General features: G+C 39.5%; 1 protein-coding gene across 2 annotated transcripts in view; it reads left to right on the top strand.

The window, feature by feature from the left end:
• The window catches only part of LOC113031368 (mannosyl-oligosaccharide 1,2-alpha-mannosidase IA), a 193064-nt gene that overhangs the window by 90371 nt on the left and 77127 nt on the right, over window positions 1-25566 (top strand). For both annotated transcript variants that reach the window (XM_026183375.1, XM_026183376.1), the window contains exon 3: window positions 18526-18641. In XM_026183375.1, the coding sequence (XP_026039160.1) occupies window positions 18526-18641 (116 nt within the window). The remainder of the gene's footprint in view (window positions 1-18525; window positions 18642-25566) is intronic.

The raw sequence follows: 25566 nt of genomic DNA, 5'->3' as shown, positions 1-25566 counted from the left end.
CATGTCAACTCTGCCTACTTGTCTAGTGTTTTGAAACCTTAGACTTATATTCTGTTCCCTTTTGGGCTACAACAAGTATATGGCAACCAGATGCTAGCTTATTATAAAGTACAGTTTTGGGTGAATGACAGGGACAAAAGTATTGGACCATAACTCTTAACCTTTCAGTTCAGGTGTTTTTAATGAATTGGAGTGTATTAATATGTAGTTGTAACAAGTCAACATTCCATCAACTGTAAGTGGTATTAGCTCAAATTGTAGTATTTTAGGGAACACAAGAAAATCATCCATGAAGTGGCAGACCACAAAAACTTACATAGTCAAGTCAATGAATGCTAATATATGTATTGCATAAAAGTCAGCAACACTGTGCTAACTCAATAACTGGAGTTCCAAAAACGTGTCTGGCTTTAACATCAGTACAAAAACTGGGTGCGGGGAGCTTCATGGCAAGGGTTTCCATGGCCAAGCAGTTCTTTTAGGTATAAAGTATTGGTGGCCCAGTATTTTCATCCATAATAGGGTATGATGCTTTTAGATTGGTACAAAAATCCTTTACACTCCTCTCGTGCAGCTTAAGACCCTTTCTTAGTTGAAACATTGACCAAGATTGCTTTTAAATTCTGCTTATATATCACCGGTTGTTTGGTCGTTTTATGTCATTTTCTAACTGATGTTGATTGATTAACTCAAGCCGTAAATGGTAGAAAAGCTGGGAATTTTATTATCACAGATAAATAAGTGGGTCGAAAACTCTGGAAATGGTTTTATTCACTTTTTTCCCCTCAAAATTTGGATAAGCATTATCTGTGTTAGTTAGCTTAGTGCTCAATTAGCCTAGCATGTGCAGACCCAGTGACTACAAGCACACCTAAAATTCACTAATTTACAGAAACAAGAAAAAAATAAATATTGAGAAATATAAATACTATTAAGGTGCTAATAGATTCCATTTTTGTTTATTAGCATTTAGCTAAGTGCCTAACTGCTGTGGGCTTATATTAGCGTACAAGCTAGCTAAAAAAAAAAGGTGTGATGCCCACTTTTAGCTAGCCTATCTATCAAGAGTTTAGTTATATACACTACCAAACTATGACCATTTAAACCATTTCATATGTCACATCCACTATATCCTCTTTAGATTCCCTCTTTTGCTAAGTTTGACAAGTGTAATTTACCATTATTATTAGATGTCTCATGTACTACTATCACTTTCTCCATTTGCTTCAAAGTGAGGAGCCAACCAATCCAACAGGCTAAGTGGTGGATTAAAGAGATGTTCATCCCTCTGTGAACGACGTCATTACCCCCATGCCTGCATATTTGGGTCACTAGCTAAGGCACATTAAATGCCAAGCCAAAACCGTAGTCTAACAGATGCTAGGGACAAGGCTTGTGATTGTGCTGAAAAAGAGAGAACATTACATTAGGTGTCACAGCTGCCCCTCCCTCACTCCAGAGATTTTTCATCAACAATAGATGTCCTATGGCTGTTAAGGGGATTGGCCACATGCTGCTATTCACAATTGCTTTCCAGTTCTCTGCTTCTCTACAACAAATGAAAGCATAAAGACCCCTTTTTACGCATGGAGAAATAGTTTTCCATTTTTCTGCCTTCATCTTATGATTATTTAATCCTGCATTTTTTTTTTTCATTTTGTCCCATTACCTCTTTACCTTTCCATTCTCATCCCAAGAGGTGCAATTAAAGAGCATAAGGTCATCGGTTTTTGCTCACAGTTCTCCTGGCATGCAAAATGAGCTGCTTCTAGCAAAAAAGGCTGAACCATTCACCTTTTCTCTTATGGCACGCCTAAGGACAATTTGAAACCAGTAGCGTTTATTAGGAAACCCTGAGGGCTTTTTAGATGATGTAAAGCATTACCAGGTACTCTTACATGATAGAAACCTGAAAACCAGATTTACTCTGGATCGATGGCCCAAATAATGAAGTGCTGGATATTTATTATTTAGTTGGTCTGGTTGGAGGTGCTATTGAAAGGTGAAATACATTTTTTTATAACGCACCTGGCGGTTCTCAGTCATCCCGGATCCCCCCAAAGTGATGTTGGATTTTCACCAATTTTCACTGTCTTTCACTGTCTTACATCATCATAACCTACAGCAAACAAACTGGAGCTAAACATATCCGCTGTGGCATCACTTTTCCAAAGACAGTGCTGCTTAAAAGGGACTTGTATGTACTGACATACATGCATACTAATACTTGGATTTTACTGTTACTGATCGAGCACCTTTGCACCTGTGTCACTTGAAAGCTCCTCCTGTTTTGTCATTTATGGAACATTTATTAAAAGCAGTCAGCTTTATTCAGGAAGCACTTCGCTTGACAACTGCCTGCTGTTTCCTCAGCCTACATATTAAGCAGACAGGTTTTTTCCCCTCCTTAGCAATTACCTCTCTGTAGACCTTGCACCTGGTTTTAAAGGGGGGCACTGTAAAGGTTAGAGAGAGCAAAAGAGGGAGTGGCAGCTTCCCTTTCCATTAAGGTTAAATGAAGGGCTACGCAAATGGTGCCCATCACCACCTGTCACATGCAAGTTACACATAGAAAGAAGGGGTGCAACCATCCACCCACTTTCCTTTTCTTCCCCATCAATTTCTATATCCCACGGGCTCCATCACGATGGGGTTGAAATCATCTGTCTCCATAGCGACCAGCACTAGGTGACAAATCAGGATCTGGTCCCTCACCCCATCCTGAGAGCACATCCCAACCCTCCATTCAATATTGCCTATTTGTTCTGGGACCAATAGGGCCTAAAGTGGAACTGCTGGCTGGCCACATCGTATATCATGATAATTGGAGGATATAGAGCAGTAGCAGCAGCAGTAGGGCTTTGGGAATTACTTTACTTTACATACTGTCACTGAGATATTCGTACAGCCCAATCTATATGGATTTTTGGGGTATTGTTAAAGTTGTAGTTTATTTTAAACATTTGTCAATGTAAGTATTTGTAGGACAAATGTGTGAATTAAGATGTAATAAAATAAAACAATATTTTCTCTCTTATTGCAGTTCTAGCTATTTGCAGTTTCTTTTTATGTGAGCAGTCTCAGCCAATGATATTGGTCTAGTTCAGGCTGTGTTACGTTGAGGAGCAATATTTAAATACTGCTTTTTACTTAGTGGTGCAAATGTTTGCTGTTGAAAATCCACTGTGCTGTATACAGTAGTCAGAAAGAGTTGTGTTTAAGTCTGCATAGTGTTTCAGTCATAGTCTTAAATAATATGAATTGAATTTCATTTTTCCTAAAGGCTCTTCTCCACAGGTTTTATATTTACACTGAGTCAGAAACTTTTTTGTATTGCATTCGCTTTGTTACATCTAAGGAATTGCACAGCTTAGTGATGCTACAGCTGTAAAGCATAGTTTTCTGTTTTTGAAGAATTTTGAATAAACTGTGATAAACTGCTTCTCGGAGTGGACATTTTTCACCATTTTCAGTTTGCTGAGAGCCAACAGCAGGAGATGCGGTGTCACTTTCATGGCACGCCAGTACCTTTACCATCTGTAGATGAATTATTATACTTGGAAAGTTTTTCCATTTTCACAAGATTTAATGAAATGCTTTATTAACATAAAACTAACAACTTGAGGGTCAACTTTTATGGCTTGAACCACACTGTGGGAAACATGGAGAAACTGGTCAATGAACCAGAATGCCAAAGTTGTGGATGATTTAGTTGTGGATGATTGTTACATTTGTTTTACTGCTGGAAAAAAATGTCTTCGAACACTAGTGAAGATTGTAAGGTTATAAGAGCTGTTCGCTCCATGAATCCAGTGAAACCATGAGATCAGAAGGATGATGGAAATATTTTGCCCCCAACTGCAGGTTAATGCTGGAGCATTTAAGGTGCAGGCTCATAAGATACTAGACAGCAAGCTTCTGATAATGCACTTTTGGGGCAAGCCTGCTGTCAGAGCAGGTTTCGTCCCACTGCATGTAATGACGATCCTGGCTCGCTTCGCATCACTTGGCAGTGAAACGGTGGCAACTGCACAGAGATCACAGCACGCCCAACGTGGGCTCAGTGCCTCCCTCAGTCCAAGGGAAAGTGACAGGGTTATAAAAGCATGGGTGTGTTGATGTCATCAGGGGGTACGTAAGGATAGCTGGCTATCACAAAACACAAAGCAAGAAGAAATTAAAACCAAAAAGTGCAGAAGAACAACACATTAAAAATACAACATCATGACCTTTAATTGTGTCATTTCTGATAATCTGCTGTGGGACTTTTCTGTGCCATTAAATTCACAGTATGTTTGTTTTGGGGGAATTGCCTTGACAAAGAAAGCTGCTCTACAGCATTATAAAGCAGAACTCAAGCTATCAAGATGAAAGGGAAGCCATCTTTTATTATCATCGCCACTAAATTTCTGCTTTTCCCAACTCGGATTAGAATGAGTCCCCCTCAATGGGCATGAGCACATCATCAAGCCTTTGCAGAGGGATTATAGCCAAGATGATGAAAAAGTGTTTGCAAAATGTATGACGAAGCAGGGGGATTATAATGGATTGTACTCTGTGCTACTGTAACAATTCAGTTGCATGAATACAGTGAGGGTAAAATTTCGTGGATCCAGATAAAACGCTAAAACCTTTGTTGTTATTTCTCGGTGTTTACCATCAGGATCCTTTAAAAAAACAAAAAAAACAACAACTCTGTCTTTATGTAATCTCACTCTTTGATGACGTAGATCCGGAGTCACTGATGACATGTCTGCAACTTGAGACATGTTGCTGCTGGGTAGTAATCAGTGTTTGGCAGTTTTAATCACAAGTCTTTCATGCCAAGCTTTTAAGCGTATTAGGGAGCAGATTTTAGTTCATTCACTTATTTTGGAGTCTATTAATATACAGCACCTCTTTTAAGCATTTCTTCATCGCAGCTTGTGTGTTCTCCGACCATAGTGTCAACCATTGTCTCTTTTAAATCATCAGATTTTCAGGTTCTCAGTGACAGTCCTTTTTTTTTTCTTTTCTTCTTGGTACAAAGGAGCATTTAGTTTTTCCTTCAGGTTGTCTTATCACTCTCCAGGAACTCCTCAAATATTGCCTTTTGTTTTCTGTGGAAACACAGTTATGTTTAAGTTTAAGGATATACTGTTTCTGTGTTTATCTAGTGTTAGGGCTGCTCAATTAATCGCATTTTAATCACGATTACGATCTGGGCTTTCAACGATCATTAAAAATGACTGAGCCGATTATTAGCCCCTCCCTCATTTATCCGCGACACCTTAAAGGCCGGTCCGTGAAAATACTGTCGGGCATAAACCGGTCCGTGGCGCAAAAAAGGTTGGAGACCGCTGATTAAGAGGACCCGAGGGAAGCTCAGAAAGCTAAGCAGAAGTTATTTGGAGAGGAGAGTGACTGCCGTTGGTTGAAAAGAGAGGCAAAAAAAAAAAACTTCAGTGGTGTTGCACACTATTTTATATTATTTTTTAAAGTCATTGTTAACCCTTTAAAGCCGGTCAGAGCAGCACGCTCCGTTTTGTGTAACTATTTTTAAATCCCTGTAGAACCTGAACCGTGTAAGCTAGCGCAATAATTTGTTTTGCATATGAAACCGGAGGAGTTGTACTTACATCTTATGCCATCAGCTTGTCCTCGGTCACGGTTTCCTTCCACATAAAGCTTTGCAAAAATTGCATAAAAAGCGCTTGTAGGAACAAAAACATAATATTCCAGAAACACGCTTTGCTGACCCGATCAGCTGTTCGTAACACTTCCCACAGTGAAACCGACGTCAGCGCGAACTATCGCATGTCCGCCATTTCCTGCCCGAAACCGGAAGTGACGTCATTTTTGCGGAAATGTAGTTTTTTACTTGTAGGCCTTAAAAGCCTATACTGGTCATGTTTGACTTTTCTGAATAGTTTCTGGGATGCTTAGAACTCGAATTGCACTGCTGGAAATAGTTTATTTTGATGCACATGCTGTTTTCTTTGCAAATTTGCATCATAGGATTGGTTTTTTTTTTGTTTTTCCTGCAGTATATAAAAATTGGTATATCTCCAAAATAAAACTATGAAGACACTCAAAATAAGTTTCCTGTTGTTGTAAACTATTTTTTGCAACTTTTTTGTATTTAAAGTTTTGAGGGATAAACCTCTTAAATTTCTCCAAGTAGAAATATATGTAAAAAAACAAACAAAAACGATTTTCAAATTTTTTTTGTAGTTTATTGCACTTTTTTGCAATTAATGTACTTACTATGGACTTAATGCATACATATTATTAAAATATGGGCTATAACAGTTGTATAGCAACTTGAAATGCTCCCATAAATGGCACTACAACATGTAAAAAAATAATATAAGCTCTGGCGGACTTGGTTCTATACTAGGTCTTAAAGGGTTAAATAAATATCGTCAAATAATCGAGATCTCAATTTCAGTGAAAATAATCATGATTATCATTTTTGCCATAATCGAGCAGCCCTATCTAGTGTTGCTGCTTTGGGTCTTTGCATGAAAAGACTTACTTTGACATTAGGTCTAGCTGCGAGCAAATCAGTGCCTCAGCTGCTGCAGCTTGTAGTGTCTAAAGCTCATGCACATATGCACATATTTCATCCTGCCTACACAGAAGACACTTTCCTCCCATTTTATTGACAGTTATCCATCCAATTGCTGGCAGGTGGGACTCTGTCTGTGTTGAGTGAAGGGAAGGAGGAAGCTTGTGCCACAATGCATAACTGCAATTGTAAAAAATCATTCATTCCTGCAGCAAAGATTGGAAAAACTTTCAGAATCAGCCTGACAGTGTGGGAGACATTTCATGGTTGTTGTCGGTGGCTTGGTGGTTGGGGTTGAATAGACCTAACAGTCTCTGGCATCCTGGGAACAAAACACGGTAAAACCGAAATGAACTCAGGAATTGGTAAAGCAGTGAAAGAGAAATTGATATTGAGTATTGTGGACAAGTGTTTCAACTCACATTCCTCCAGGAAATGTTGTTAGAAAGTTTGCATTCCCTTAGTAATTGAGTGTGAAATTGCAGGTGAGCAAGCTGTAGTATCTTTCACCAGCAGCTTCTAAACTGGTTCTCTATAGATTTGTCAGAAACCTGAAATAGTTTTCTATAATTGAAAACTTTTCTCCCCAAATAATCTCCCACTTTGACTGAATGTAAACTTTTTATTTTGCTGCCCGTTATGCTGCCAATAGTCACTGAGTGCTCTAGACTAGTCAAGAAAAACAACAACTCTAAATGTTTGTTTTTTAAAATCAGCTTTCACTATATGTATATCTTTTGGACAAATACAGATGGGTGACAAATTAAAGGAGAAGCCTGAATTACAGCTGCAGTTAACCTGGTAGCTGAAGCATCTTGAGGTGACTGTTGTTGTGATTTGATGCTGTATAAATTAAATTGAATGTAACTGTCCTGGCATGGATATTTTGCTATTACTTGTCCCCATAGATTAAAGAATTACTGCCAATCAGTGATCACTATTTAACTCTGATTTGTACGCTGATGGGACTGATCTCCTCCAGGATTACAGTGCCTAGGGCATGAGGGCACATCTGTGGCCTTTAAATATACAGTAGATCTGGAACTGATGTGTTAGAAAGTGCATCCACCAGCATTGTCCAAACACAAAATGATGGAATATCTGTTGAAAAAAACTAAAACTGCCCTGGCGGGTAATGATGGCCCAACACTGTAATGAGACACTTTGTTTTCTTTCTTTTTCTTCTCTTTAAATTCTTACCTGTCTGTAGCATTTTAGTTCCAGGATCCTCCTTTACCTTTAAATGGCTGAGGTACTGAACAAATGAAGCAGAGCAGCTGCTCGCTGAAGATGGCTGGTTTAATTTCTCCTGCTGACAGGTGCTTTTTGTCAACAGGTTATTACAGCTCTCCTAAATGGCCTGGGCTGCACATTTTTTCTGTGTGCAACTAGTGAGCTAGAAAGCACAGTTCAGATGAGTAAACGTCTGGTGTACGTGATGGAGAGCAGTGCCTTTGTTTTAATAATGAGAGGAAGTCTGTGTTTGCAGGGCGGATTGCTATCGAGCATTTATTTATTCATTCTTTAGATACCAGTTGAATGACCTCACAACTGGATGAATTGTTAGTGCTTTATCAACTGCCTAATCAGAGCCTCTAGCTTTAGCTGTCATCCCAAATCAGGTTTTGTGGTTTGACCGAGCATCAGATGTTTAATCCCCCCCCTCTCCTCACTCTCCTACTGTTCAGCCGTGTCTCTAGATCAATGCAAGACAGGCTTTTAGGACAGGGAGGAGGCGAGGGGTTCGATAACACTGTGTGCGGTGTGTAATCTTATCTGAGAGCCTGTCATATCAGACAGGGCTGCTCCACTGACACGCCACGCTTTCCCAGAGTGGCAAATTAGATTGCTGCAATTAGATTGATGTGTGTACTGCTTGAAGTCTAGAGCCTCTTTAATCATGTCTGGACACTTTGTATTTTGTATTTGTTTCCGATTGGATTAATCTCTGCTAAGGTATGGTGATTAGCTTCTTAGTCTTTGACACTTTGATAGTGTATTGGTAATTCTTCCTGCCCCAGCACTGTGATCTGCCACAGCGGATCACAATTCTCTAACACAGCATAACACATCTCGATATATCCATCCATCCATTCGCTTCTGCTTATCCTTTTCAGGGTCGCGGGGGGCGCTGGAGCCCATCCCAGCCGTCATAGGGCGAGAGGCAGGGTACACCCTGGACAGGTCGCCAGTCTGTCGCAGGGCTAACACATAGGGACAGACAACCATTCACACCTAGTGGCAATTTGGCTTATCCAATTAACCTATCCCCACAAGCTGCATGTCTTTGGACGGTGGGAGGAAGCCGGAGTACCCGGAGAGAACCCACGCAAACACGGGGAGAACATGCAAACTCCACACAGAAAGACCCCGGCCTGATGGTGGAATTGAACTCAGGACCTTCTTGCTGTGCAGCAACAGTGCTAACCACCGTGCCACCGTGCTGCCCCGGTGGCACAAGTTTTTTTTTTTCTTTCTTTCCAAATGTCTCCACTGGGGAAATCTGAATACTTTTGAATGGCCAGAAGGTTGCAACTCATCTGGTTCTAATTGTACTGTAAGTCTGTAAGAAAATCACAAGTCTTTTCAATTGATCTATGTCCTCAGTAAACACTTTCCTGACAGTCACAATGCTTGCTCAATCATCCAGGCAAGGAAATCCCAGAAAGTTGATTTTGTTCTGAACGTTGCGTTTTCATTGGGATAAACCTTTCATCTCATCGCCATTGATCAATGACAATTTGCATATCAATGATCCCAAAGCTGATTACATGCCCCATTGTTAGTCAGTGCTGCTACTTTCAATCATTATGCAAATATACTGTTTATAATGTTGGGGACATCTGCAATCAGCCAAGACTGAAGAAATGTCCTGGAACTCTTCCACTGAAAACACAACATCAAAATAAACAGAACCAACTTTCTTAGACTTTGCTGATAGCTTTATTGTCTATTTTAATACCCTGTGATCTTAATTTTTAAATCATGATCTCAACTAGAGTAAAACTGATGATAAAGCAGGATAAAGCCTGTCTGATCCAGCCATCACTCATAATGTCCAGTATTCAAAAAATACACAAAGGTAGTGATGCTTAAAATGCTCAGCTTGAGACCTCAAGGCGTGGGTGGTGTCATGATAATTGTGGCTGCATCCATCTACATGCAGTCTATGTCATTTACAAATATTGAGGCTTGCCTAACACTAAAGTAGTCCTCCTTAAAGCTCGGTGTCTCAGAATATGTTAAAATGCATTGGGAGTCAATCACGCATCCACCCCCCTGACAAGTATTCACCAGCTTTCTTGTCCAGCACGTGGGGACTAAACAATTATGCGCTCTGACATAAAGGATATCTGCTATTTGCAGTTCTAGCTGAAGCCTCAGGTTCAGTCATCTCCCTCTCCTCAGTCCTCCTAATGGAACAAATTTCCTTTGACTCCAGCTCTAAAGTCCCTTGATCTGCCAATTCTCTTTCCCTTCCTCTGTCTTGCCAAGAAATGGTTGTTGTTCTGGAAGGCACAAAGAACCATTAGACGCAAGCCTTTTGCAGTTCGACTACGTGATTACCATAATGGTGAAAATGGAGATGCTGAAGGGGGCAGAGATGAGCATATGTGGGGTGCAATTACAATCAGATGTCAGCATTTCTTTTTTCCATGTGGTCCATTCTAGGTACTTACTATTTGCGTAATGAGTAGAATAATGTCATGTTTGTATGTGCGCGCATGCAATACAAAAGCAGAGAAGCAGAAGATTTATATGCATGGTACTGCTAGTCAAGACAAAGCAGACATGCGGATATATTCGCACACTGTACTCTGAGAAAAGAACGACTTCCATTTCTAGACAAAGACTGCTAACTTTATTGAAAAACATCTCCTATAGTCTTTTCTTAATTGACGAGTGCATAAAATAAATCTGTGAATAAAATTATTTTTTAGTTTTATGATTATAGATATCTACAGGTTTGTGAAATTTCTTCTGCTGAAGAAGATCATGTAATAAAAGCAAAATGAAAAGCAGAACAAAATACAGATAAAAAGATGGCGACGTACGGTGATTTGGTAATTTAATTCTTAAAGGTATAATTCGGCAGTTTTGGGTCTTCAGCTGAATCAAGTAAAAGCTGTTTTTATGTGTTTTTCCAGTATCTACATAAAGGATGAATTCTTAACAGCAGATCAGTTGTCTAGTCTCTTGTCTATTGTTTTTGTCACTTCAATAAGAACTGAGCTGATTTCTGACCCTTCCATCTCCTTTCTTCTTATCCCAGCGTAGTTGTTTGGAAATATGCAACACACTCTGCATATTTCTTGGTGCAGGGTCAGCTTTCCTTAGCCTTATGATTTAAGCAGTGCAGCTCAGTAACAAGTCCTCTGCAAACAGCTCTGTCTCTGCAGCTGCCGCCTGCTCTTTCACGTTCTTTTTAAACATGTGTCATATTCTTTGTTGAAGGAAAGAGAAACAAACACCAGACAATTGGTAGCTTGTTGCACCAAAACTGAAAAATAAGGTAACTCTTGTTTGTATTGCTTTAGACTCGGTCTTTTTAGAGATTAGTAGACGTGAACTATGCAGGCACAAATTAGTCCAGTGTAAAGTGAACAAATTGTGCAGTCTTAATTGAAAATAAGGATTCAATTGAACATGTTTAACAAGCCCTGTGTATGCAGCCTAGTTCTGTGAAGTGACTGGTAGCATGTGTTTAAAATGTTAATCAGGAGGATTAGGTTTCCTGACTATCATCTTGTAGCAAGTGGGATAGGATCTGGGAGTAAGTAGCTTCTATTAGCTGCTACAGAAGACTGTCCCCACTGATTGTGGCACAGTTTTTACTATTGGCTTATCTTTAAATGGCTGCCATCAAACCTCAAATAATGTTGAGGTTTGATGGGACGTCTACCAACGTATTATGCCATAATCATATTTTAAAATTAAAATAAACCTTCAAAATATCCGATTCGTTTATCACTTTGATTAATTTCCTATCTTGGCTTGGCGTTGAAGGCGTATATAGGCTAACCAGGACCCCCCCCCCCCCCCCCCCCCCCCCGAGCTCAACCTCCTTGCTATGCAAACTTCATCACTCTGATGTTGTCTGTGCTATAACGTCTATGCTGTGTAGTTATTGCAGTTAAAACCAGGCTGACATAAAAAGATGCGTTTTAATGAACGGTGATATGCACCTTCAGGGACAAGCGTATATATCCAGATGATCCACCGTCCTTTCATTATTGATATTCAATGACTTATCTGACATCTTCTCCTCAAAGAGGCTAATGCACACGATTGGTATTGCAGCCCTCCAGAAAAGTCAATCTTGATTGATGGGCATGACATTTCACACTCTGTGTTTCTCCCAAGCTTTTTCATGTTCTGCTCTGTAACCCTACTTAATCCTACTCCCTCTAAAACCACTTACTTCTTTCCCCACTGTTGCTCTGTTGGTGCTCTTCATCAAAAGCCCACTCGCCTACAGAACCATTGCCTGTGTGCTTTATCTGTGATGCAGACCATGTGCTTCGAATAGCAACCAGCTAAATGCCTTTAAAATCACACAGACACACTGATGCACTTACTGTCTTACTGGTGTCAGGTAGCATTAGTGCAAACAAGATGCTTATTAGCCTTGCAATTGATAATTGGTTACTGGCAACCACTGGTAACGGGGCAGTGCAATTATTGTAAATCCCAGCTCTTGCATCAATTAGATCCACCCGGCAGTTTAAATATCCATCCATCCAGTTTGTGAACCGCTTGTCTATTTCAGTGTCACAGGGGAAGCTCGAGCCTATACTGACTGCCCCAGGGCAAAAAGTACAATAGATCCTGGACAGGCCCCCGGTTTATTGCGGTCCGAGTTTTGAGCACATTTGTAATATTTTATTTTTTCAGCTTTGTGCTGTGACTTTCCAGCAACAATGAGAAACAAATAAACTCTGATTTGTCTTTCTCATAGGTGTATTAAAACGATCCATCTCTGAGATCTGATTATTCTTATCTGGTTAACAGTATTGCACTTTTAATGTACTTAGTCGATGGAATTTACAATGATCATTGGATTTCATTTCAGGAGTATTACCATACATTTGGCATGCAGTATGTGCTGGTTAAATGAAATTAGAGCGGAAATGTTGCCTCTGAGCTATCCCCCGAGGGATTCAATAAAGAAGTGTCTTATCCTGATTCATATTTATCAGTGGTGCGTGCATGCATTTATAGAAAAGAAGAAGAAGAGAGAATGAACTAATTCTCGCAACATGAGCGTGCTGAGTGATTGATCATGTGGACCGGGGCCGTCTAATGTAACCCCGCCGACCGACACTGACTGGCTTGTGACAGCTATGATAAATGAAAACCCACCGGCCAATGTCTTACTAATGGATTTCCATGTACTCTTTGTACCTACGCACACACACACTCTGGCACTCGCATCTTACTTTCTGGTAGTGATGCTTGCAGGATACGAGTACGCTGGCGTATCCAAGCACACTTTGAGTAATCATATGAAATATTTTTATTTGATCTCAAAAGTTATATTGTGTTTTAGAATTTATTATTTAAAATAAATAAATAAAACATTCAAGCCTTTGCTGAACTAATGACTTCTTAATCAGTTCTTGAGAAAATGTATGAACAATTTGACAGTCAGTTTTTAAAGTCATTCATTAAGAAACCGTGTCCAACCCCAAACATAAATCAGTCGAATCGTGGCCATTTAATGTCAAGTAGTATTTCAGGCTGACTCCTAACGGTTGGGTATTTATGCTTATATTGTTTGTTCTTTATTTTCCAAGGCATTAACTGAGACAGCTTTGGTTTCTAAATAATGCTTGTGCTGTGTGTACAGTTTGTTTTCAACTTCGCATTAAATATGTAAAATACATTAAAGAGGGCAACAGGATGCATGAGAATGCAAACGAGATCGTGTTGTGATGAATGTCAGTGCGTGTGAATGTTGATCAGTCTTTATAAATACAATAGGGCACACCAATTACCCCCATCTTCAGAGGACCCCTCAGGGTTTCTTCCATTTGTAGCAAAAAAGGCCACAGAAATAAATAGGGTCTTATACCATGGAAGTAGGAGGAGTACACCATGATGGATTGATCTGCTCCGTCTGCTCCTCAGAGTCAATCAATCATCTTAGCTTTGGTGCTGTTTTCGATAGGAATTTTCCACACTCTGTTTTGCCTGCAGCCACAGAGAGCTGCTTCTGGGTTTGGATAACCAGAGGGCATTGGATATCTGATTACACCCCTCCTCTCAGTTGTCATCATTACTATTTGTCACAGAATAGAGATAAGGCTGCTAGAAAACAAACTAAAAACAGTACTTCCCCTTCACACAGAATGAAGGCTTGAGTTGCATCTGAAAACACGCTCGGTTTCTGCACGCTCTTATACACCACGGACAGTAAATGGTCGATAGTAGGTCATATATAAGCAGTGTGAGTCTTGCTTGAAGCTAGCACTACCCCGTCGATGACAATATAAAGTATACGACAACAAGACGAAAAACACAGCAGAGGGTGTTTAAAAAGTGAGATGGTATTATAGCTACAGCCATGACACTGCGACCTCATCAGGACTTCAGTGCTGGAACAAAGGGAGTACTATTACAAGAATGTGGCTTTAAAATTGATTTACCAGACAGAAAGCTCCACATCATGTTTCTCTACATTTTTTACATTAAATGCTTTTAGATTTATGGCCAAAGAGTGTGACTTCCATCATTCAGTCAAGCCAAGTCACTCATCTGTGCTAACCTCATTGGCTAATTCATACAGGCATGGAGACGAGGTGAAAGGCAAACGGTGAAGCGGAGAGTTTTGCTCTCATGCTAATAATGTTGAGCAGGGTAAATGCTGTCAGAACTGAAACTGCTCAAGATATAAATAGCTGAGTTGATGATTGAAACAAGATTTTAAACAAACCAGTTGATGGAGAGAGATTTAAATGTCTCGACTTGTTTATTCTTTTTTGCTCCTGTTGACTCGGGAGAGGCAAAATGCCTCCTACCCACATGATGGAGCAGTATTAACTGCAACTGAGGACATTCTTGGGCGGTGGAAGGAATATTCGAGGGTGCTTGCATATCCTTGAATATACATATTTTCTTTTAGTTGTTCAGCACTTTTGTCAACAGTTGCTTTGGCGGGTTTTTGAGCCTGCTCATAAATAAATTGAATTGAATGTTTTGCGCTCTTGGAAAATGCATTTGACTGCATCCTTTAAGTGTCCTGGGGGGAGTACTTAGAAGTATGAGGTATCTGGCCTGGTATTGTGGCCTGTTTGATTCCTGAAAAACGAAAAAGTTTTTATTGCTGGCAATAAGTCAGACTCATTCCCAGTAGGGTGTTGGACTTCTAATCATAATTTAATTTCTGAGGGATTTCAAGGCACAGTCAATGGCCACAGGATGTCCACAGGATGTTATCTTTGCTTTTTGTGGACGATGTGGTTCTGTTGGCTTCATCAAATGATGACCTCCAGCTTGCATGATGAGCCCCAAGTCTCCCCAAGTCATGAGTGAGAGAAGCAGGAGTTTGACAGTCAGATTGATCAAACGTCTGCATGAATGTGACACTGTTGTAGTAATGACAGACCTGAGAGTAGAAAGCAAGGCTCTCAGTTTCCCAACCCTCACCTATGGTTGTGAGCTCTGGGCAGTGACTGAACCAATGACAGTAGTGGAAATGAGCTTAATCTGAGGGTTGGCTGGGCTCATCCTTAGAAGGATGTTGAGGAGCTCAGTCATTCAGGAAGGAGAGGTGAACCATTATTCCTCTACATCAAAAGGAGACAGTTTTGTGTGGTCTGGGCATCTGACTAGGAGACCTCCTGAACACTTCTAGGTCAGGTGTTGTAGTTGTGTCCTACTGGGACAGACCCAGGACACCCTTGGGACATTGCATCTGTCAGCTGTCTTGGGAGTGCCCCACTGGCCACTGCTATAGGAGGTGGCTGGGGAAAGGATGCTGACATGGACATGAATGGATGGGGGATTTATTGTTATTGCAACTAGGGCTGCCACAAACGATTATTTTGATAGTCGACTAGTCACCGATTATTTATGCGATTAGTCGACTAATCAGATCATCATCCACTGGACGTAAAACTACAGCTTATTGCACCAGCAGCATCTGCTCTTATATAACTATCATTAGCTTACAGCTTTAAGCTTTTAAGGTGCTAACTAAAAATAAAGACAAGATGATAGTTTATTCAATTTTAATGAAATTTGCAGATTGTTTCGGTGAAGTTTAATAAACTCCTTGCTATCTAAAATATAACAGGACACTGGAGTATATTCTCCAGCATCTCACACTTCTGATAATCAGCTGTCTGCTTGACGTTTATTCAGCTGTGTAAAAACTATAACTTTAATCTCAGCCAAACCGATTTACTCAGGAACAAATAAAATACTAAAAAAAAGCCAAACAATAACATTTTTAATTTATCTAAGTGACTCATATATATTTAACCTGAGTCGCGAAAGACGGCGGTGGGTTTGAAAACAATTTGCCGGGAGTCCGGTGTTCTCACGGCGCTAGTGACCTAGCCCCCGGCTAGCTATCGAGCTAGTGGGTAACAGACGTCTCCGAAAACGTCGGAGCGCTTTTGAAAATATGTGGTGTCTTGATAAACTGAGCCGATATTTGAGGTTTACACAGCTACATTCTCGCCTGAAAATATGTTAAACGTTTATTTTGTGACCCAGAAAGAATAATAAGAGTAATATTAAAACTAACTAGCTACCGCCATTGTTGGAAACTAAGCTGGGCCGCGCTATGAATTCTGGGACACAGCTGCTTCTTCTTCTTCGGGGTTTAACGGCAGCTGGCATCCTTGTACATGCTGTGCTGCCATCTTCTGTTTCAGTCCGTTATTACACTCTTAAATCCTGCTATTATTCCTGCGTCTTTTGCGATCTTACAAAGCTTCAAACGACACGTCGACTATTAAATCAGTCGTCGACGATTTTGATAGTCGACGTAATCGTGACTAGTCGACAAATCGTGGCAGCCCTAATTGCAACTTTCCTTCCAGATAAAATAAGCTAATATAGAATATGCTAAGATATAGAGCTATAGAATATGCTGTAGATATGGAGAAACATTTTTTTGTTACTTTGTTTAACGGATGATTATGTGAACAGAGTGACAGAATCAGTAGTAATAACATTACTGGGCTAAAACTGCAGAGCATTAAGGTCGATTAAATGTCCAAGTGGAGTTTATAGCTATGAAACATTTTCACTTACACAAACTAATTTTATCTGTTGTGAGTAGAAAAGTATTGAGGTCGTTCTAGCAGTTTAACACAAAACATTAACAAAATCACAGCGTCTGTTGAGAACAGGATCTGAAAAAGTTCAGTTTTTCAGTTCTGTGTTGTCACCTAAAGGCATGGTTGTGATTTACATATTTGGCAAGCTTTGAAAATAATTCTTCATAAAAATTGAAGTCTTTGATGTACCTGGTTGCTGAATGGTTGCATCAGATCAATCCAACCATCTACTCTAGGCTAAGTTCTCAGAGATGAACAGCAAGCTTTTTCGTCACCTCTCCTACTTAACCAGTTCAGTTTCCACACTATTGCATTTTTTCACCTCATCTACATTTTCAGCCCGCAAGAAGTTTAATTCTCTGCCGGTTTAGTCCCACTTTCTTCTTATTAAACTTCCAAACCCCAATTTGCCTTTAAACTCTTACACAGTAATTCATTAAGGGTAATGTGTATTCTTCCTTTGTGCCGCGCTGTCTTTGTGGGCTTCAGGTCCATTTGCATAATATTTGGTCATATGAGAATGAAAATGGACCATGCAATCTCTCATAAGGATGGAATAAACATCCGTTAGCATTTCTCGTTTAGTTTATGAAAGGAAATAAATAGCTTGAGATTCACAAAGACAAACACTCGTGCATCCACAGTCACTGCAGACAAGCAGATTTTACACTGTGACATTTACGCAGAGTCGATGCAGGAAGCGCACAAACTCCGGGAAATCCAGCAGCAGCTGCTGAATGTTTGCAATAATCAGTATACAGGTTCTTTTATTCCCCTCTGGTGGTTGGTTCCTAAATGACTTGACTTTCATGTTACAGTGACTGGTGCTTTGTAGCGGATGCTTTAATCTCGGAGAGAAGATGCTTTAATCTCGGAGAGAAGATGCTTTTCATGTGGGCCACACAAAGCTGTTTTTGTATTATCATTCAACATCACTGCAGTAATTACTGAAGCTCGGCGCGAGGGAGACTTTTATGTTTTAGTTTTTATCACACGCGCTGTCAAGTTGCTGTTGCTAACCACCACATTAAAGGTTTAGAGTTAAATCTCAGTAGTTATCCATCTTCGAAGACTTTGACTTATGTAGCAGGAAATAAAGTAATGATTTGTCGGTTATTTATTCTACTTTCTACTTTTTTTCTTTTCAAATCTTCTTTAAACCACCCTTTTAAAAAATTAGTTGAAATGCATACTGTCTTAGTGGACAGATTACCGCTTTAGGGATTAGTTACTGTAAAAATAGCATCAGTGTTAAAACAATACTCCATGCAACACGCCGATAGCTCATGTATATGCATATAATAAGATAAGAGGTAGCAGTAGTGACTTGTTTTCCACCCATACGTATACTAATTTTAGAAATTTAACCGATAAAAATGTATTTTGCTTCACCGTGGAGAGGATCGACCAGCTGTATAAAGAATACACTGGGAAAAAACCTTGTCCACACAAAGAAACCTCGGGGTGGTCTGAGAAAGACTTGCAGTCACAGTGGAAAAGTCAGAAATAGCTTTATTTGGTTGGATGTTGCGAATTGTTGGACTGATTTGTTGTTGTGTGAATAGTTGACAGGTACTGCATGTTGAGATTTTTACCTTTTCACCTCATATCCTGCTAAAAAAGAACCTAAAAACAAGCAGAACTTGTCTCCGTGCATAACTGTGTTTTCTCTGATTTTTGCAGGTGGCCTGAGAGGAGCATCCGTCGTTGACTCACTAGACACTCTGTACATTATGGGTTTGATGGATGAGTATAATGATGCCAAGGAATGGGTGAAGACCAGCCTGGATCTAAATTCGGTGAGAAACTCATTTTAGTGTCAAGTTTCTTTCTTTTTTTTTTTTCTTTTTTTTCGCATTTTACTTTCGGGCAACTTGGGGGCAACATCCTCCCCTCCATCAAGCTTAACCACACTCTTACTACATAAGCATAATGAAGTTTTCAGCTGTGACCGTGCATGCTCGATTGATTTCAAGCTGTGCTTTTGTGCTTTAACAGCGACATTGTGTCCACTGAGTCTGACAGTTTTCCAAAGCTCAGGACATTCCAGCAGAAATCAAAAGCTTCCTGTGTGGCCACCAGCCACGCCGTGTTACCGACTGATGAAATTCTCTGCCTCTCTGAAAGGTCTTTGTGGGGCAGAAAATGTGATAAATAAAGGAGAGAGTGCTGGAGCAGGGTTTAAAGGGTGTTGTAGATTAAAAAAATGTGGGAGAGAGGAGGCAAAGAGAGGCCATGACCCTTTCATTGAGCGAGTCTGTAAAGGCTGGGTTGCAAGCAGCGTGGGTTGCCAGTTCTGATATCATGTTGAATTGAGCGAAAGCGGCAACCAGGAAGGGCTTTTAGGGAGTTTGCTGCTAATAGGTAATGTGTGAGCCTGTTTGTCAGTGTGTTTTTTTTTTTTTTATGCTTTGCAAATGAAAGGGGTCATTTCCGGACCAACCTTGTCAATAAAATGTGGTTATGTAATAGTGTGTAATTACACAAAGCTTGCAAACACAACTATGTCATTATGACTGTCATCATGGTAGGCTACTGTAGACGCTAGGCAGTAATTATACCAATTCACTGCCTGTTATGACAGCATGCCAAATGTCTCAAGTTGAAGTTGTTTTGTTTGTTGACAGTTAAGGCCCCAAAAACACTTGTTTATTATGAGTGTGTTGGTGAAGAAAACCAATCTTAACTACATTTGACACGTGTGGCATACTGCACATGATGCTAGTAACACTGAACTGTATTTGAATAATATGCAGTCAACAGCTCTGCTGGAAAGCAGAGGCCTAAAAAACACTTCCACTGCGTTTGAGATGCGCTTTATCGCAGCACGTTGTCGATCACTGCCAGATACGAGGCCGTAAAGAAATGCACAGTGATTGTTATTGCCTGCATATCAAAGCTGTTATTTTTCTCACTCATGGCACGCACAGATGTCACTGATACATACCAAGGACTTGGAATGAGACGTGACACACACCCACACGCAGTTAATACAGCGAATGGCCTTTTCCAGTGAAGAGAGAAAATTCTTAACTATGACTGCAGCTGTGGCTGCTGGTGACGGCCAGTAATTGCAGCTGCTGACAAACAGCCACAGTGTCACTAATAAAGACAACAAACGCGGGTTTACACTTCACAGTGCACTTTGTCAGGGGTGTTATATGCCACAATTTGTTTACTTCACCACTTCCTGTCTTCATCAGCGGTCATTGCAGGGCAGAGGCTTGCAATTATTCTCTGCAGGAAAGTTGAAATTATTTACATGTCCTCATTAAAGTGCCGTTCTTTGTCCTGTAAGATCTGATTACTTGTCACATTTTTTAAAAATATCTCATTTTCCGCCCAAATTACAGCATTTCAAGTACAGTAAACTGTGCACTTTAAACGCAAACACACACAGTGACTTCTACATCTTCTTTCTTAATGTCGTCATTTTGATAATGAACTAGTTTTTGCAGTTTGAACATATAAAACATATAAAACAGCACACTGGCTCATCATAGGGATTGTCAGATTCACTTCACCAAGCTTGTCGAGAGCCTACAGAAATTTTTCTGATGGCCTCATTTTTTTTTCTTTTCTAAATGCCACTTAAGGAAATACATGCCGCATAAAAGCAAAGGCTGGAAAAATGTAGCACATAAGGTCAGTAGTTTGTTTATTATTATAAGAAAACAAGCAAGGAAGTAAAAAATAAAAATAAAATGCTTTATTTTTCTCAGATTTAAGAAATTATTTTGTTGCAATCCTTAAAAAAAATTTAATAAAAAAATGGAATGTATAACAAATAGAAGTGTTTTAATTAGATTCATTATAACATTAATTACAAATAATATATATATAAAATCAGTGTTGCATTACACATTACTTTACCATTGTGTTACTTCATTACTCTTGGGAGAAAGTTCTTCACACTACTCATAATGTAACCTTAAATGCATAGTCACATAATTACCAGTTATCTATATAAACCTGAGGCTATAGTCGCACACACTGACAGATTTTTCTTTTAGTGTTAAAGTTCGAACAAAAAGCTAAAAGCACAAAGTGAAGTTGAAAACCAGCTGAGAGAGGCTTCAAAACGATTGCCTGTGCTAGCCTTGTGTTAGCATGCTGTTTGAAAGAGCTAATGTTGTGTTAACATTAGAATGCACAACAACATAGTAGTGATAATGTAATGTGATTACTTAATTTGCGCTGAGTCATGATATTACTGCACTAGCAAAAAATGGAATGTGGTTAGAGCATTGCATTACTTTGTAAAATGTGACACCTCACACTGTATATGACAATTTTTATAAGAATTTCAAATTACTTATGATTTGCATAAAATAAAGTGTAATCTATTTCAGTTAAAGGTGCATACAGTAGTACAAGGAATGGAGCAAGGACACACGGGGATTTTCATGCTCACATTTTTCTTTTAATTACATTACTGTCAGCAGATTCAGCCAGTCACACTGCAAAGCACTTTGTTAGATTTATCAGCTCAGGCCTGTCTGTCAGCCATAGCTTGACACGTTGTGACAGCTGCTCTGTAACTTGTCAGCAGTGAAACAAGGACAGAAGGAAGAGGACGGTGTTACACTAGCACAGACTTGACAGTGTTTGCAGCAGGTTTCAGCCTCTTCGCCGAGAAACTTGGACATCAGCTGCTCATTATTATCCCGTTTCTACAGGATTTCTTCTTTGTGTCGGAATGAAACCAAACATACCCACGTTTATATTTTTAACAAATGCACTTAGTAATACAGAACTTTAAAACTCTGTGCCATGTGAACAAATTAAATTCCTTGAAATCTTCCTTAATCATATGACTTTGAAGCATCTACAAGCTTCGGATGCATATCTGAATGAACAACTCAGCAGACAGACTGGCCATGCTGGCGGCTCAGCCATTTACCAAGACAAAAGGAGCTCCAGAGTATATCTACCCGTGTTAGCCTGTGCCATGCTTCTCTACAAGCTGTTGTCGCATAAAGACTGAACAAGTATTTGGCAACATCATCACACATCAGCACCGAGGCACTTATTGAGTCTGATGAAGATTTATTTATGTAAAGAATGGTTTGGTCAGTATGACGACTAAGTTTCAGTTAAGTAAAGCAGCTGCCCTCTGTGAGCTCATCAGACCTTTTCCCATTAAAGCGAGTAATTAGGTGTGATTAATGTCGACTTTAAGATTGGACTGTATTCCCTCATGTTCCCTTCCAAATTTTATTACGCTTTCAGAGCCTCCCTTCCTCCATTTCTGCTCTTTCACTTAGTTATTTCTAATCTCTCCACGGCATTTTCTGTCTGGCTCAGTTCTTTTTATTCATCATCGAGAAATCTATGTGTTGAGTCTGTTAAAGCAAAATTGTGGCAAGTGATCGCTCTGATCTACGGTCATCCAGTTTCATCATGTTGCTGAGTGTTATGGAAGGATTGTTTTTGTCTGTTTGCTAAGAATAAATGCATTTTCAGGTGATGACCCTTTAAGACAGCCGCCCCCAACCCCCGGGAGTCGTTGTTTGGTACCAGGTCGCGAGAGTTGAGGCTCGGGTGTGAAATTTATGGTTTTATAGGGGTTTTATCGGTTTTTATTGTTATTTTTGTAACGTTTTTATCATTAACCCGGTTTTCCTGGGTCTTTTCCCGTGTGTTATGAATAAGTCTTCTTTTTTTGGTACCAGTACTGGTTTTATTTTGTTGTATTTATCCAGGACACCTTAAATGCTGATCCGTGAAAATATTGTCAGACACAAACTGGTCCCAGTTGGGGACCGCTGCTTTAAGATGACATGAAAAAAATGTACTTTAAGCCATTATTAAAGGAAGATCTTCTTTCAGATCAATTAAAATCACTAAATATTTGATTATGTCAGGTTGGGTTTGATAAATCATCAATAGGTTAGGCAATATATATCATATGATTATTTTTATATTGATCAATCATGATATTAAGGTTTTCACACGTACTGTAAAACTTCTTAAATTGCAAGGAGATTAAAAAAGAAACCAGAATTATTAAGTAGTGTTTTACCTTTTTTTTTTTTTCATTCATGACATTTTCCAAATGTCAAGAATAGATGTGTTAATACGCCCAACAATTCATTGTTTATATTATGCAAACGTATAATGTGATCTTTAAACTGCACTGTGTTCAAGGTGGACTAATGTGTACAGTAAGTAGAAGTGCTGTCATATTAATTATCCTTCACAGAAGCTGAAGTGTGCACATCTTCTCACTAAAGCTCAGCCTTTGGTGATTTTTAAAATTAGTGCTCCTTATAGATTGAATCTTCCCCCTGTGATTTTGCTGATGATTGCTATGAAGCCTCTTTAGCATAACTAGAAACATCCACCAGCAATAACTTCTTATTTACCACATTGACGAAGCTCCAGAGCCCCACCAGGATGGCGAAATGACTGGATAATATGCACGCTCAGGCCTGTGATTCCACATCTCAGATCAAGTTAGTGTGAAATCTCCTGGGTGTTATTGGTAGAGACTGGAGTAATGAGCTGTATTTTATTTTATTTTTTATATGTCGTGGCATGTGCTGCATTTCTCCATCCCTGAACGATTCAGTAGCGTGGATGTTGGCATGTGTAAGCCGAGTGCCACTAAATTGGACAGAGTGCGTAAGAGGAGGGAGCTTGTTATTATTTCTGAAGGGAGGTCGAGATGCTGACAGTCACATGCATACACTGCAGCCTGCCAGTGTGGTGTCAGAAGAAGGAAGAAAGAGCTGTCAGATCTGGACATGATGCCATTTTTCTGACCTGTTAAGAGTACATGGTGAACTTAGTACTCCTCAGCCGTCTCAGGTGTACTGTGGCTCGTCTCTTCTCATGCTCTGAAGAGAAAATTAAAAAAAGTCAGACTTTTGTGGGTTTGTCTAAACTGTAAATATACTGGCGATGTGGGAAATATGTGCATGGGAGCTACTACTACATTTCATATTTTACAATTATTATATTAAAAATGGCATATTTTAGCACAGTAATGGCTATGGTACCTATTATATTTTTGCATCTTGTTAATGGTTATATGTATGAAAGCCCATTTCCGCCACTAAAAAAAAGTATCCATAACTGGAAATTTCGAGTTATTTTCTCGAAATTTTGATTTATTAACTCGAAATTTGAGTTAGCGCTGCCAATCAGTAATCTATGTGAATGATGTCATTTTTTTGTTACCAGGAAGGATAAGGCGCAGAGGAATGCACACTTAAAACCGGATCGTGAGCTACCAATTTATAAATTGACGCTTTCCAGAGTACGTTTGCTGATAGTAACGCCTTGTGATTCGGCTAATAACGCAAGGATATAATGTGAAGCCATGCTGAAAATACTCAGCAATTTGTGCATTCATGACTGGCTGTAAAACTGGTAGCTTAGCTGTAGCATTTGTAGCTGAGGGCTTCAGGTTCCGGGTTACAAGGAAATGACGTCATTCACGTGATTACTGATTGGCAGCGCTAACTTGAAATTTCAAGTCAAGTCGAAATTTTGAGTTATGGATATTTTTTAATTTTTTTAAGTGGCGGAAACAAGCTTCCATATATATATATATATATATATATATATATATATATATATATATATATATATATATATATATATATGTGCACAGATTTGTGCTATAAATCTTCATTCCCACGTTGCAGAGAGAGATGTGTACTTGTGGTGTCGGTGCCCTCACATTTGTTTCAGGTCCCCTGCTGTTAGCTTATGTAACAGATAATTATGACTAATGATACTAATTGATAATGTAGTAGCGTTGCATCCAAGTAGTGTCAGAATTGTATTAATAACACTCTGCCCTTGTTCTCTTGTCAGTGCTCTCTGAAGCAAACACTAAATAGTGGGTGAGTGATTGAACACACGGACAATCCAAGCACAAGCTTAGTCTTGTTTATTTTGCATTTTTTTTCCCTCTGCCCTTGTTTAGTTTTGTGGTTGCTTGCTGTGAGCCCAGTAGGGGTTGTTTCAGTAGCAGTGAAGCAATGAGTGTTTTCTTCAAACTGTGGTGGAAGCTGAACAAGCGTGCCTCACCCCAAAACATCCAAGAAAAAAAAAACAATTCTTCAAATCTCCCTAAAGTCTTTTCTGTCAGCTCGAGATATCGGCATTAGCTTGAGGTCTCACTTTCATTACATCCAAATCAAATTTGCAGCTGCATAAAGCACGGCGTCGAGAAAATAACCAAAGTGTATTTATACGAGTGTCGTTATAATCCAGATGTAATTGACTTTTTGGTAGAATGAGCGCAGATACATTGCACATTGTTGTTGCTGTTAATCTTTTGAACCTCGGTCCGGAGGCCAGAAAGAGTTTGTGCTGCCAGTCCAGATACAGTTTCAGACACATGGGATGCACTCCTTTCACAGAGCAGAGAAAGTTTGGTGAGAGACTAGAAGAGAATGAGCAACTTCATCAAGTATTTCAGAGACTGCCAGCAGCGTCCCACCAAGTACTGAACAATGCGGTGTATCTACTGTGTACACATGTGCAACACAGAGCGAAACCTGAGAGAAATGTGTGGTAACTTTTATTACCAGAGAAAAAAGCTGTTGACTGAGTTCAACTTTGCAAATGCCTCAGGCAAATATAGAGCGCTTGTGTAGGTTGTTATTCTAAAATATTTTAAGCTAACAAAGATATTCTGACTATTTTATGCATTTTCATGATGACAGTTCTTAACTTGGAGATGTCATCACATTGTTGAAAAAGACA

Source organism: Astatotilapia calliptera, chromosome 11 (genome assembly GCF_900246225.1).
Source record: "Astatotilapia calliptera chromosome 11, fAstCal1.2, whole genome shotgun sequence".
NCBI classification, from domain to species: Eukaryota; Metazoa; Chordata; class Actinopteri; order Cichliformes; family Cichlidae; genus Astatotilapia; species Astatotilapia calliptera.
The sequence above is the reverse complement of the archived record's forward strand: the minus strand, read 5'-3'. Positions and strand labels throughout refer to the sequence as shown.